Raw genomic sequence first — 15,846 nt, forward strand, 5'->3', positions numbered from 1 at the left:
TAGCTTTACTTTAGCTTACGATAATAACCATGTTAAGCTAGAAAAGGGCTTATGCCAATGATCTCAGATGAACCCCTGACATTTAAACTGCCAGCTGGAGCATTTGGTTCAAGAGTGTCCAGCCTCATCAACCTCGCCCAACCCTCACCCCGATAGAGATATTTTGAGAGTTTGAGATGAGATACAAGTAGCATCAATTGCTGTAAATGCACAAAGTGTCCCTGTCTGTCATCAAGCTGCAATGGTTCTCCAGTCCGCAGCTCAACAAAATAATCTACAATCGGGGATATGTTATATTATAGCTAATGGTTTCAAACTGCAGATTGCAAATGCATACAGTAGAAGGCCGTATTCAAGTATGACTGGTGTTTCATTGTAGACTGTAATTACAGGGAACCGGTATACATTATGATTCATTATAGATACAAAGCATATCTGAGATTTATCTCGCTCATGCTGGTGGAAATTATGATGGTTTTCTGCTTTGCTATTCAGTATTCCAGGCCCCCCCAAAGTGAGGTTGTGATCTAACAACCTCAGAAACCCAATGTAGGACAGCATCTCCAATTTCTTCAGCGTAGGACAGCATTCCCTATTTGTTTCCTCCTCATATGGACCACCAGCAATTTAGACCACAGGGAAAGGGCACTGCAGCGCGCCAAACCCGCCCTCGTAAATAGACTTGCAGCTCTGCAGGGTTTCGGGGTTAATGTTGAGTAACCTGGGCTCCAGCACCGTAATGAGCACCTGCTTATTAAGCTCGGCCTTTGTGTCAAAAATCCCGGCCCACAGCCATCACACGCAAGGCCTATAATCCTGCTTTGGCTCTCTTTTTGCTGCTTCTTTTTTTATCTATTTCTCTCTCTCTCTCTTCTTTCTTTCTCATGAGTGTTTACTTATTGAGCTATGCCTTGCAGCGTGAGCTACTGCTGTAGCAATGACACTGATAGAATTGCGTGCCAGAGCAGACACAGCTGTTCGCGAAAAGACAAGACTGCACAAAACGCATTTGCCAAACTGATGTTATTAATCACTTTTGACCCTGTTATACTGAGCACAAGAAAAGTTCACCCATTTCCTTTAATCTTTTCTTTTCTTTCTCAGATGGTGTAATAAACTTTAGGACTGTTCTCTCTCTGTACTTTTTCTATCCTTGACATTTGACCTATTGCAATGACCCTAGGAAAAGTGGACCCGAGTTACCAATACAGGGTGAAAAAAGAGGCCCTTCCATTCAGGTTTTAAATTCCTTGAATGCTAGAGCTCACAAAATAGGACGTTGGATTCACTTTGTGACAGCGAAGTGCATCTCTCACAGCTGACAATGAAAAGTTGATCCTGGTTGTGTTGGACACCTGTAATCCTGTGAAACACAGGCTAATCCTTCTTTTAAATAGGGGATATAGAAACACCCAAGAAGCCTCCTATATTGAAACAGGGAACCTCGCATTCAGAGCAAATTGCTCATGACGAACGCATTGGCCTGGTCTTGCACGAGGACACTGCTCCGACAAGCTCAGTCCACTGGAATGGAGAGAACAAAAGTTGGATGGCAGCTCTCAATCTCTCATTCAGTCTCTCTCAGAGTTGCCCTCTCCCACCTGTGCAAACACTTTGTTTGTCACAGGTACATAGACAAGCAGGGGATGAAACACGGTTGAACTCTGAGAACTATACAAGTGCTGAAACTTTCAACTAAGCAGATCATAAAAAAATGTTCAAAGGCTTGGCGCGCTTTCTTTGTGTTTTAATACCTCCTCAATAAATACCGACACTCAAAGAGCCGCGTCGACGCAATACAGCACCGACAAATGCAGCTCATTAGCTGCTTTGTTTACGTAAACTTTCTTTTCACCCACAAAACCGACGGCATTTGTGATGTGAGCGCACGTTTAACATAGATCACGAACTACAAAGAAAAGCCCTCAGACTTCAGAGGAGAATAATGGGCTAATGGTTCTGGTTTTCATCTGGGATTAAAAATATGGGGTAAAATACAGCATTAGTTCTTGCCAGACTGTGTTCATGTTGTCCTGACATTAATATTCTAGCGTGTGCATGTGTGTTTGGACTGCAGGACCTGATATTATGAACATCATGTTCAAATTTAACAACTGCACTATTTCCCATTGAAATGTGCTGGTTAACTTGCTCAGCATTTACAACGCCAAGGAACACACGCACAAGTGTGCGCACACGCATATAGAGATATTTGCTAAATAATTATTTTTTAAAACTCAACTGCCACATAGGTACACTTAAACGACTCTCACTTCCCGTGGCAAGACAAACTTCAGCAAAAAAATGTGTTAATATAGTGAAATCACCGCCGTCAACATCATAATTATCTCTGAATCCCAGCCAAATTATAAACACATGTACACATGCATGCTAACACACACATGTAACATAATGTTCCGCTCAAAAGCATTTTGTGAACTACATACTGACATTTCCAGAGAGATCTCTTCAACAAGAGTGGTGCATTTAGCTGATACAGTTTGCAGCTCTTTCAGACAGACAGGCAGACAATAACTCTGTCTACAGTGCACACAGACAGACAGGCAGATAAGAACAGCTCTGGTTACAGCTGTTTGTATCCTTAGGCATTTTCAACTCTGTGCCAGGTACATAATTTCTCTAACACAGAGTACATAAGATGCAGAGCTCGATGATAAGTGTAGCTCATTGAAACTGCATACATTTGCAGTTTATAGTATATGCAAATAAAGTTCTTCACTGCTCTTTTTCCAGCTCTTTTTTATACAATAAATGTAAATCGACTGTCACGCTCCAAAAAAGATAAAAAAATTAAATAAAAAAAAAAAAAACACCATAATATCATCATGAAGTATAACAAATAAGTAATCTATATTCCATATGTGCTGAACATATGTTTTTTGGTGAAAAACGTTAGCCTGGTGCTACCAGACTCTCGTAGATTTCATTTGTCCAGAGAATCTGGCCACTCTCCATTGACAAGCATTAACTTCCTTGAAGGCGGGTACTCTGTTGAAGTTTAAAACTATTGGATCTGCCCAGAGCCACTCTGGATCTGCCATAATCAATCGCTAACGTTTGGTCGTGGCGTATGTCATCTCAAACTAGCGCACAGCAACGTCATTGTTCTCAGCCACTCCCTCTGTTCGCTGATTGGACCAGTTAAAATTTGATCTGAGAAAACTAAAGAATATACCGCAATCCCAGACATAGTACTTAAGGAAAATGAAAATTGAGCAGAAGTACGTAGGAGGGCGGAGCCAGGCTAGAAAAACGTCCCCAATGCTGTAACTATCCTAGCGTCGCAGGCAGCAGGTGGGGAAATGGGGAAACACCTAGAATTGATGACTTGCCCTCTTTATTGCCCTATTTAATGATTTTATTAATGCAATTTTAATATTCACACATTTAAATTCAACACACTAAGACTGATTACAAGACCCATAAGAACCGGCTATGATATTTCGTTTACAAGATTTAAACTCTTTTGCTCTCTTCCTCACACAAATATCTTATGGCTTCAGTCGGCTTGGAACAAAGCACACAAGTTATATTGACTAAGAATTAAACTTTGCTCTCTTCCTCACACAGATATATTATGGCTTCAGAAGACTTGGAACAAAAGCACACAAGTTATATCGACTACTAAGTTTTTTGACAGCCTCTGGTCGCCATTCATATTCTGCTAAACGTTTCTCCTTCTTAACAACATTAAGGAAATGATGACAAAATTAATCAAATTTAAATAATGACTCAATCTATCATCAATCCTTCTTTCTTACTCACTATAATTCACTATGGTAAGCCTATTATAAGTGTTTACAGTTTAGACTTGTCAGGTTTTAGCGGGAAATTCTGTACATTAGTCACTTGCCTGTATGCGTCTCATTATATCCGTAAATAGAGAAAAATTGCTTCGGCTACTTTGATGCATGTATGGTGTGGGCGTGGCATAGGTTAGTTGTCACAACGAGTGAGAAAGTTTGACAGAGAAAAAAAAAACTGAAAAAAAAAACGCTGAATAGAGGACGCTGAATCTGTGGGCAAAAAGAGAATCTGTAAACAACATGTAGGAAATGATGACAAAATGTTACATTTTGGGTGAACTATCACACTTAAATATGCTATAAAAACAGAGTTGAGAGTACAACACTCTTACTTGTATTAGTAGCTGAAAGATAGGTCAAATTAACCAAATATTTCATAAGCAAACATAAGTTGCAGGGCATATGTATTACTTTGCAAATTACATCCATTAGAACTCTCCATTATAATATACCGTAGGCACATGCCTACTAATCATTCAAAGCTTAGTATATGAAGCAGCCATGCCAATTGCATTTAGCTTCTCTCTAACTTGGCCAAAGCGGCCAGAGACTGACGCCTGCATTACTGTTGTCCAGCAGAGGCAGATCACAGGCACAGCATGGCTCCAACAGAGCTGCTCCATTATCATTTGTTTGATAAGCGGGGCCTGCCTGCTGAGCTGCATTATCTGTCTAATAAACCCAGAGATCCTGACACCTGCTGAGAAGCCAGCTGAAGGGAGCGCTGCATAACTGAAGCCTGTTTTCCCTGTTCTTATCAAAGCTATTTCTACTTTAAAAGGTAGATCATTGAGGTAAATGGAGCATGCGGGCCAACATCTCCTGCTTACAACCCAGAATCTGGAACTGATTTAAATATCTGAGGGGAGGAAAAAAAGAAACCCTTAAAAGAAAGAGTGAAAGTCTTTTCCTGTGGCTGCAAATAAAAAATACACCACGTTTTACCGTATCTGACCTCTTTAAAGAGCATAACCCAGGCCTTTGATACATGTGCCACTCTAAACAGCTGGTAACTGCCACGACTGTTGGATACACATTTATATATTTCATTGAACTCTACAACCGGTAGAGTGCATAAATCACAGAGCTATATTTATTAGCATAGATACGGTTTGTTTCGCTTCAACTTCAAGTACACGCTCTGCAGCAGCAATCTTCTGCCAGATCAACGTAAAAAACAGCCAAACATCAAACTGCACTGCTCATAACTGCCAGGCGCGGTGCCATAGGAACCCAAACTTTTTCTTGGGAGAAAGCAGTCAGCTTCTTTTCACCAGCAAGAAAGTTAGTGAGAAACAGGAAATGTCTGACCACACGAGAGAACGGGGAAGCAAGAGCATTTCTCGAACCGCTGTGTTCACACTTTGTCTGAGATGACTGGTGTGTTTATGTGTATGGGTTGCTGGAGGAGTGTCATGCTAACCTGAGCTGTCCATACTCATAGAAACTAATGAGATAATGAGATTAAAACAAGTAGCCTACACTTTGTGTACAAACAAGATGACCCCCATTGGGCAAGATTGAACTTATTAGTAATGCAATTAATGCTTTTTCATGGCCCCTTTTTAACAAGCAAAGTAGCCACCTCGGATACCGTATGCTGATTTATTGATTTATTTAAGCTAATTTATGTGTTGTTTATTTTTTCTATAACAGGCCAAACTGGCCTTAACCCTTAAATGCATACCTCGGGTCTTTAGCGACCCGGGACGTCATTCACTACCCTCCACATTCATTTTTAGACATCAACCTTCTTAGTATTCCTCAATCAATTCATTATAAACAATATAACAAGAAAAAAATTATAAAATTATAAAAAAAATGCCTGTTTTTCCATTACTTTTTCACTAACGTCCCGAGGTGTGTAAGAGTGTACGCATATTTTTTTCTGTACAGCAATAATTGAATCTTTAATGACGGAATAAGTGCAATTCACCTTGTCGTATACACAATGATGAAGTGACGTTTCACTCATAGTTACTGCAGACAGAAAACGAAAGAATAGTAAGTATAATCGATTACTGCAGAGCAAGTACAGAACGCAATCAAATATTAGTGTCACTGTCACTTGATGGTGGAGAAGCTGTCAGCGATCAAAATATGGATTTTGAAGATGTTGAAAATTATAGTTTTATACGTTTGAGATCACCAATATGAGCCAGGTGCTGAATGTACTGGGAAATGAGCTCTGACGAGGACAGTGATGATGGTATAAAACATCTGCTCAAACTGAACCCTTCCCAGTTCCAAAAGGTAACGAAATATTTTATTTTATTCTTCTGTAATTGTCACACTAATTTAAGGAGAATTTTATATTATCGTGACAAGTAGAGATCCATCCGTCTTAGATATAGATCCGGGTCGCTAAAGACCCGAATATGTAAGATTGATTGGAGAAACAGTCATGCATTTAAGGGTTAAACAAAAAATATCTATAACCATTTGAAATTAGAGGCAACCACTGCATTTCAACCATGATCCAAACAAAGATGCTTGTAGGGCTGGGTATTGTTCAAAAATTTACCGTTACCGATTTACATTTACATTTACATTTATGCATTTAGCAGACGCTTTTATCCAAAGCGACTTACAACTTGGGGGTACAATAAGCGATTGGTCGTGAAGAGTCGAGTGAGCGCAACAAGTGCCTGAAATACTTGGTCTCAGTGTTGCACAGGCTAGAGTAGGGCGGGAAAGAGGAGGAAAAGAGGAAAGGAATTTTTTTTTTTTTTAGGAGGTTAAATGCTCACGGAAGAGATGAGTTTTTAGTTGACTTTTGAATGTTGTCAATGAATCCGCATTTCGGATGGCGGTGGGCAGATCGTTCCACCAGCTGGGAACGTTGAATGAAAATGTTCTGGAAAGGGATTTTTTGCCTCTCTGTGAAGGTACCACAAGCCTTCGCTCCTTGGTTGAACGAAGGCTTCTGGTGGGGGTGTGGCGACGTAGAATCGAGTCAAAGTATGCAGGAGCTGAGTGCGTGGTGGCTCTGTAGGCAAGCGTCAGCGACTTAAACTTGATGCGAGCAGCGAGTGGTAGCCAGTGCAAAGAGATGAAGAGAGGTGTGACGTGGGTCCTTTTGGGCTCGTTGAAGACCAGACGTGCCGCTGCATTCTGGATCATTCGTAGTGTTTGGATCGCACAAGAGGGGAGTCCAGCCAGAAGCGCATTGCAGTAGTCAAGTCTAGAAATAACCAGGGCCTGGACAAGAAGCTGTGTTGCGTGTTCTGTTAGGAACGGTCTGATCTTCCTGATGTTGTAGAGCGCAAACCTGCAAGAGCGAGCTGTCTTAGCAATGTGATCTCTGAAGGACAACTGGTCATCAAATGTAACTCCAAGATTTCTGACTGATTTTGAAGGGGAGATCAGGGATGCACCTAGCTGGATGGTGAAGTCATGTTGCATAGTGGGACTGGCGGGAAAGATGAGGAACTCAGTCTTTGCCAGGTTGAGCTGTAGGTGATTTTTACTCATCCATGCAGAGATGTCAGCCAGACAGCTGGAGATTCGTGCAGCTACTGTGGGGTCGTCTGGTTGGAATGAAAGGTAGAGCTGAGTGTCATCAGCATAGCAGTGATATGAGAAGCCATGTGCCTGTATGATGGGACCTAATGAAGTAGTGTAAATGGAGAAAAGGAGAGGTCCAAGCACTGAGCCCTGAGGAACCCCCATGGTCAGTTGATGCGCTTGGGATTCCTCTCCTCTCCAGGCAACCTTGAAGGACCTACCTGTGAGATAAGATTCAAACCAATGGAGCGGAGTCCCTGTGATGCCCAGTGATGAGAGGGTGGACAGAAGGATTTGATGATTTACCGTGTCAAAGGCAGCAGATAGGTCAAGGAGGATGAGGACTGATGATTTGGACTCAGCTTTAGCTATCCATTTATACCGATACCTTGACTTCGATACCGGTTCCTGAACGATACTATTTTTGATACAACATTTATTTTTCTGTTTTAACAAGATTACATTACCTAAAAAAAAATCTTTGGTTTTATTTTTTGCAGACTCAAATACTCATATATAGGGTACTGGGGGGCGGAATATATGCCTCGCGATCAAGCGCACACATAAAGCTGGCAGCAAAGCACTGGCAAAAGTAGCCTAATGTTTATAAATGTAGAAATAGCAAGGAAACATTATTTTGAATTGTTTATTAATAAATGTGTTCACAAAAAAAGTGTTTTCTGAGTCCGTGTTGGGCTGCAAAGATGAAGTTGACGATGCTGACTCGTCATCTCCGCAGAACGTGCGCGCCTATCGAGGGAAATGCACCTTTCATTTGGATATGAAGTATTTGTTTTCGATTTCTCATGCCTGTGAGGACAGTATATGCTGAGTTTCAAATAATTTATGTGACGTGCTGCAGTTCTATTTGCAGTCGTATATGAGCGTCTTTCACGGCGCTCTTTAGTTTCTTCTGTGCACTTTCAAGTGCTTCAGATTTGTTGTGTTGTCGGTCTTAGTAGCAATTAAGTTGTCATGAATATTGCATTGAATACTATTGGCATCGAGCCTGGTGAAATGTAGCCACAATTTTTGATCTTTTCCACATCTATGTGGGTTGGGATGCTTACCCCGTATTTACACTGCACAAGTCTGCAGTGCATCACGGCTCCGACGAGGTTTTGTTTCGTCCTTGTACCGCGGCGCGGGCAGTATAAACAGGGATAGCACGAGCACGACAGTACAACTAACGAATATATTACAATTATGACAAGATTAGAGGGTTATATCGATCACTAAAAGAGGATCCAAAGGAAACAAACATATATTAGGAGTTTATTATCTTACTTTTCGTCCACGCTGCGAGTTGAAGCTTGAACCAGACAGTGGTTTATAGGATGTGGAAATGAATGGGTCTTTATCATAGCTGAAGTGAACAATGATACGATTGCAAATGGACAAACAAGCGAACATGACACACAAGCATATTCAAGCAAAAGCCAGCATATATTAGCTCTGTGGAACAAAACAAAACCAATGTGACTCACCTATCGAGAAGAAATAAAGCAACCTCGGCATCCGATTGCAGGCCTTAGTGCTCCTTGAGTTCTCTCCAAAAAAGAGAAAGAAAAGCTGATCCGATATTTACACAGGTCCTACTTCTTGCCTGATCGTAAGCCTTCTTTTGTTCCACAGACATTTTCCACTTTTGTTTTTTATCTGCCATCTCTCGTCGCTTGGCTAATGTCCGTCCTGTGTGTCGTGTCTTTTGAATAATTACGTGCACGTCCATCATTAGTAGACACGCCCCTTACTGCCGATTGGCTACAAGTTTGTTTTGGTACTCGCCCGAGACACTTTTCTAAAGCATTTTTGATTCTTGCACCTTTAATTCTAGTGTGGTGTTTTTCTACAATATTCACTTGTCATGACAGTAAAATTGGCCATTCTAAGTCAATCTACTGCAGTATGTCCTCTCTCAATCAGTAGAAAACGTGGCTAACACTAGGGGTGCTCCGATTGATCGGCAACCGATCTCTATCGGCCGATAATCACTTTGGGATGATTGATCGGCGGTCTCTAAAAAGGCAGATCTCATGAACCGATCTCATGCTGACGACACATAAAACCCAGCACCTGCAGCGACACCGTCTCATTCTCTTTCTGGCGGCGGTAAAATAATTATAATGCTGAAGGTGAGGTAAAATTCATATTTCTGTATTAAATAACTTACGAAGTCATTTGAAAAATTGCTGTGAGACGTAAGTTCACAAACAGTGCGAGTTAATCACAGAGTGCGCGCGCTCTCTCTCTTTCCCTCTCAAAATGCTCAAATGGCTTCACATCAGCACATCGCATCTGCACTAAAATCGAGCTGCACAGTTGACACAGGATTTGCCACTTGCACAATCGATGCTCACATCGTCACTAAAATGTATCATTTGCATTTATTTTTAAGTCTTGCCAGTGTCCAAGAGACCGTGAGCGTGCGCGCGCACACACACACACAGGCCATCTCACAAAAAGCTTGCGAGTACAAATTACGCTGAAATGGTCAAATACACACAAATGTATGTACTAAATTACCGTCTTGACGAGTATGCACGTAAACCCCGTCGTGACTCACGAGTGAATGTTAACATTTGTGCAACTGCATGTAACCGTATCCGTGTTTGCTCTTAAAGTGACAGCAATCGAATAAACTGCTGCTGTCTCTGAGTTTCTCTTTGTCTTGTGTTGTGTTGTTTGATTAACCTTTATGACACTCACTGCTCTTGAATGACTAACTTTTGCAACCTTAAGTGTAAGGATTAATATAATTTAATTTATTCAGGGAAGACCAATATTAATTTACATTTGATTCCTGGACTTGATCCGTAGAGGAGTAATTATGCCCTAACAGAAACTGTTCGGACCAATGAAATTGTCAGGGCGGGCTTTATACGATGATGGACAGATGATAAACAGTAACGTAATCATCGTCATCAAAGGCACTTGGGTTGAATTTGTTCTAATCCTAAACGGAGAACTTGTTCATATATGCATTCACCTTTACTATTTCTCTCAGAAATGATGATCATGTTGGTAAGTACTCTTAAGTAAGTTCTTTTTTTACAACACTGGCGAAGATCTTTTATATTCATCTTTTTCTTCTAACGTTTCCTTAGGGGGGAGGGGGGGGCTGTTCTCCGGAAAAAATGGCATTTGAGGGGTAAAATATATGTGTTAAAATTCGCATTCCTGGGTCTGTATATCACATATTTGGGGTCGCTTCAACCCGCGGACATGGAAAACAACCTGCGGACTTGGCAACACAGTGCAGTTGAGTTCTCTTGACATTTGACAACTAATGTTATGCATCACTCCATTGCTCTGATTGGTTGTAGGTCTATCCAATTGAGGTCTTTCCTGGTTCGGTTGAAACACGCCCCATAATCGCAGCCCAACGGAGCAATATCCAACTCATATTCTGACTAGAATTGAGTATGACGACGTCAGGCCAGGATTCCCCTATTGTCAGAAATAAAATTCAGGCCCTGAATGAATGTCTGTAAAACTCCCTATAAATAATTCTACATGATAAAAAGAAGGCTTCAAATAGATCGGTATCGGTGATCGTATTGGCAGGCGATCGGCTCCAAAAATCCTGATCGGAGCACCCTTAGTTAACACCAAGTCATGCATGGGGAAAAAAATACCGTCATATACCGCGAAACTGTTGTTCACTGATCAATGTTTGAATACAAGCCTAAATTAAATCAGTTCATCGATTGTGTCAGAGTGAGTTTTGGGTGAATAGACTGTCAATGCAAAGGTGATCCAAAGTGAACAAAAGTCCTATGGATTTGTAAAGACACAAGTGTGAAAAAATTATTTTAATTTTTTTTTATTAACTATCCCTTTAGTGCACAGATTGACAGTCTTTTTGAAATAAAATAAAATAGAATAAAAAAAATAAAAAAATACTCATTAATGAGTAATTCATGAAAAAAATCTCTTACCATATATCCCATTGTATTTTTATTTTATTTTTTTACTTTTGTTCTGTATCTTGCAAACTCTAGGTGCTATGAGGATGCTAAGTTGTCTTATGCTTTAAATTTGATCTTTAAACTTGTATTGAAGATCAAGTTCTTGAAAGTACAGATCCACCTGCTCCATTTCAAACTTTGGAAAAATAAAACAGGGACTGACAAATAAATAAATATTAAAGGGTAAATGTAATCAGGAAAGATCTGCTCTGATCAATCTGGTTTCTTCGGCTCATGCGTGGACTCATGTCTTTGCTCTTCCATAACTCAAGGGAAACAAGTGTTTGTGTCACAGAGTAATGCTTTTGACACATGGTCCCAAAGACTCGTTGGAAACACATCCAGTAACTGTCTTGCCTTAAGCTCCAAATTGTGTTTCTCTACAACATAATAGTCACTTCACCCAACAATGAACCCTCTTAAAAGAACCAAGTGCACTTGTGTCTGACACAATCTATTAAAGCAAATTCAGAAAAGCTATTAGTATTTCCTATTTTTTTTATTTAATATTAAAGCTTGTAGAATGCCACTGTTCTAGGAATTCCACCAACATACACCCCATTCAACACAGCCAAAGAGAAGCCGTTTACACACATGCCATATAATCGCACTCCTGTTTCCTCATTCTCTGATTTCAACACACAGATAGTGGGAGAACTGGGATCTAGCATTCCAAGAATGGCTGACAGGGGAAAAAAAGAGCAATCCAAGGACAACACGGATTGGGAACCCCTCCTCAAAAAGGACTCGTAGCACACAATGAGGGATAGAGTCAACAAATGGACCAATAAACAAGAGAAGACAATGGATTGTTTACTTAGTAGAGGTCAGACTCTGACTTGTGGGTTATCCTGGCATTCTTATGGGCGCAATAATAGTAATCACCTTTAACAGAGTAAATACCAGAGTTAACTCATCCAGATTTATTATGCCAGACCCATGTTGTTTCAGATAACAATGACATAAATGAGACCATCAATGGCTAAGCCATCATGAAGGATAAAAAGGTCTGGTTTCCCAGCATTAGTACTATAATTAATGCATTAATTTTAAAAGAATGTTAAACAATGATAATACAATATGAAGATATAGTATACATATAATTGGCTTTCATTGGCAAGCACATTCATTTATTTCCTCTGGGATACAGTAAAATAATGTCCTTTGGGCTCACAGCAGGGTGATGGCCCATGTAGAGAAGTTCAACACCTTTCTGACTCAACTCTCTGACACACAATCTCCAGCACAGTAGGAGTCATTAGTTTGAGTTTGAGTTATGCTTTGAGTTATGTAAATTGCTTTTCAACTTGGCAGGGAACACTGAATTATGTACCTCTAAATTTCTGTTACAGTTCAAGTAACAGGGACCTCTTGTTTGGCCTGAGACACCCCAGTGCAGATATAGATGTAAGACTTCAAAAGAATGACAATGTGTGTGTGCGGTTAGTCGACTGTGTCAGTAAACACAGCACATGGCCGGGACTTTCCCTAATGTGCTTAAAGTAGTCAATAAACATATTGAGCTGCAAAAGGTCAAATGTCTTTTAAATGTCTTGACCTTTAGCAAACTAAAATTGGTTTAGTATCACTGCAAAAAAATGTTTGTTGTCATGTTATAACAACATCTTTGATGTCATCAGTTTAAATTGCACCAACAGTTCCAGCAATTTCAGCACAAAAATGTAATTGCAATTCAATTCAAAGAGGCTGAAAAAGGAAAAAGTGCACTGCATTTATCAAAACAGGTTATCACTTTAATTTTATAAAAATATTAAGGCAGCATTTAAAGTTATTTGGAAGTAATTTTACCACATTTGAAACGTACAGGGCAAAATACACCCATGTATTGACAATTGGTTCTGAACACATTTTCCTTGAATTTAGGAGCAACTGTTAAAGGCACAATCAAATGGAGGTATTTTAAAAAATACACTAAATGCTGTTATTTATGAGCCAATAATATAAATGTATCATTAGACTGCTAACTTTTGCTTTTTGTATCGTCATAATTATGCCCCATTGAATGAATAAAAGACTCAGACAACACGACTCACCTCTCGCTTCACATGACAGCGCCACGATCAAAACCCCAGTGAGAAAAGTCAAGCTTCCTCTCTTTGGAAACATTTTATGATGACACGCCACTAAAAGAAACAATAAAAATCATAACTATGGAGTTTTACACAACATACACACCGCCAGCAACGCGACAAATTGAAACACAACAGCAGCTTTTCATGATAATATTGAACGCGTTGGTCGCGTCGTTCGTTTGCAGAGTAGCCTAAATGTGGTTCCATTAGCCTATAGCCCGATTAAATAAACAGCTAAACTGTAAATGCAGTTACTTTAGCTACTTACATGTGCGCCGAAAGGGATTTAATATTACGAATTAATCAGTTTCTGATGAGATGAGACGAACAGCCTTGAGCAGCAACGAGGTCTTCTTTGAAATGACTTCAGATTTATTAGTATATCGTCCAGGAGAAAAAAAGTTCGGGAATAGTTAGGTTCCACTCGCCTCTTCTCTTGACATGACCCGTCAGCATCCCTGACCGTGGAGAGAACTGAAGATCTACAGCTGTGAATCACAGCAGCGCTCCTCCAAACCAACAGCTGGAGACTAGCAGAAAGTAAACACGAGCGCCTCCTGTATGCGGAGAGATACAACGCAACTACATTGCAACCTGTATAGGAGAACCAGGCAATTAATATAACCCTTAGAGAAAACCTTCAAATAACAATTTCTAGAGGATGAAATATGCAACAGCTTTTTTTAGTTTTACCAAATAATTTAATTCTGCAAATAAATAATAATAAAAAAATATAATAGGCTGCAATAGCACTACCCATTTTTCCCTCCAATTAAATTGAATAAGGTGCCACACCATGATACCACCTGCAATCAAGTAGCAAGTGTTAAATAATGGTTCATGGTTGTGCTTTAACAAAAGACTTGATTATACTAACTGCTTTGATATTTTACTGTATGCTTGTTGCATTTCTAACATGTAGCCAACAAAATGCCTTAAAGGATTAATTCACCCAAAAATGAAAATTCTGTCATTTATTAATCACCCTCATGTCGTTCCAAACCCGTAAGTCCTTCGTTCATCTTCGGAACACAAGGATCTTTTTGATGAAATCTGAGAGCTCTCTGACCTCAGTCCTTCCAGAAAAATGCGGCTTTTTTTTGTGATTGTTGCGGGCAAAAATCCTTGATTATGTGGGACGTTTTCTTAAAAAATGCGATGGAAAATGCGTGATATTTATGCAGTTTTATGCGATTAAATTGCGGGAACTTGCAAAAACTGTGGTTTGATGAAAATGAGAAAAAAAGCACTACATCACAGAAAGTGCTGGGAATGTTTAAGTTCTGATCATGTTTTATTGAAGACCTTAATAAACACATGGCTCAAATTTACAAAACATTGAGTAAAACAAGTTCTGTAGCTTTACAAAATGAATATGCTACAACTTCTGAAAAAATGAATAAATAACTTCCTGTTTTACAGAGGTAGCTATATAAAAACAGACATTTGAGTGCTTCCAATGCACAAAGTGCAATCTCTTAAAGGGTTAGTTCACCCAAAAATGAAAATTCTGTCATTAATGACTTCCCCTCATGTCGTTGGACACCCGTAAGACCTCCGTTCATCTTCGGAACACAAAATTTTAGTTGAAATCCGATGGCTCAGAAAGGCCTCCATTGGCACAATGCACTGTGCACTCTCAAGACCCATAAAAGGTACTAAAGACGTCATTACAAAGTCCATCTCACTACAGTGGTTCTACAATGAAGCGACGAGAATAGTTTTTGTGCTAAAAAATATAACGACTTATATAGTGATGACCGATTTAAAAAACAGCATCATGAAGCTTCGAAGCGCTATGAATCAGCGAGTCGATTCATGATTCGGATCGCGTGTCAAACTGCTGAAATACGTGACTTTGGCGATCCAAACCGCTGAACCACTGATTCATAACGCTTCGAAGCTTCATGATGCTGTTTTTTTTAAATCGGTCAACACACCGGGAAACTGCTTTGCGCGGTCTTTTACTGTTATTTTTGTTGGCAAATGGGAATGTGCGTGCTTCATCATGGTTTCACCGATATCTATGGTTTCACCACGGGGTTTGCAGCTTTTCGATGACTTTCACGTCAGGCAATTACGTCACTTCAAAACGTTCCCATGGCAATAGGGGGAACTGGCGGCTCTTTTTTCAACTTTCTGCTAATATATATGACTTTTTTGCAACAAAAAGGATTGAGGGGATTATGAAATCATGCTAGCCCTGCATATTTTGAACGCGGAAATAGGCAATTTACACGGCGAAAGTTCGGCGTATTTGAAAAAATGCAGCCCCCGCATAAATATGTGGACTTTGGCTGATTATGCATTAAATCATGCGATCGCATGATTGCGTTTTTCTGGAGGGACTGCATAGACAGCTATTTAATTAGGCTACCACTTTTAAAGGCAGTAAAGACAATGCTAAAATTGTCCATGTGACTCCAGTGGTTCAACCTTAATTTTATG

The 15,846-nt window shown here is 39.9% G+C and overlaps 1 protein-coding gene across 1 annotated transcript in view; it reads right to left on the minus strand.

Moving 5' to 3' along the window:
* The window catches only part of fgfrl1b (fibroblast growth factor receptor like 1b), a 46,558-nt gene extending 32,674 nt beyond the window's left edge, over positions 1-13,884 (minus strand). The window contains exons 1-2 of the mRNA XM_079838657.1: positions 13,667-13,884; positions 13,360-13,449 (exon numbers count right to left, since the gene is read on the minus strand). Coding sequence (XP_079694783.1) covers positions 13,360-13,432 — 73 coding nt within the window. The 5' untranslated portion in view covers positions 13,433-13,449; positions 13,667-13,884. The remainder of the gene's footprint in view (positions 1-13,359; positions 13,450-13,666) is intronic.
* Positions 13,885-15,846: the final 1,962 nt, after the last annotated feature.

This window comes from Gobio gobio (genome assembly GCF_949357685.1).
Source record: "Gobio gobio genome assembly, chromosome: 16".
Taxonomy (NCBI): Eukaryota; Metazoa; Chordata; class Actinopteri; order Cypriniformes; family Gobionidae; genus Gobio; species Gobio gobio.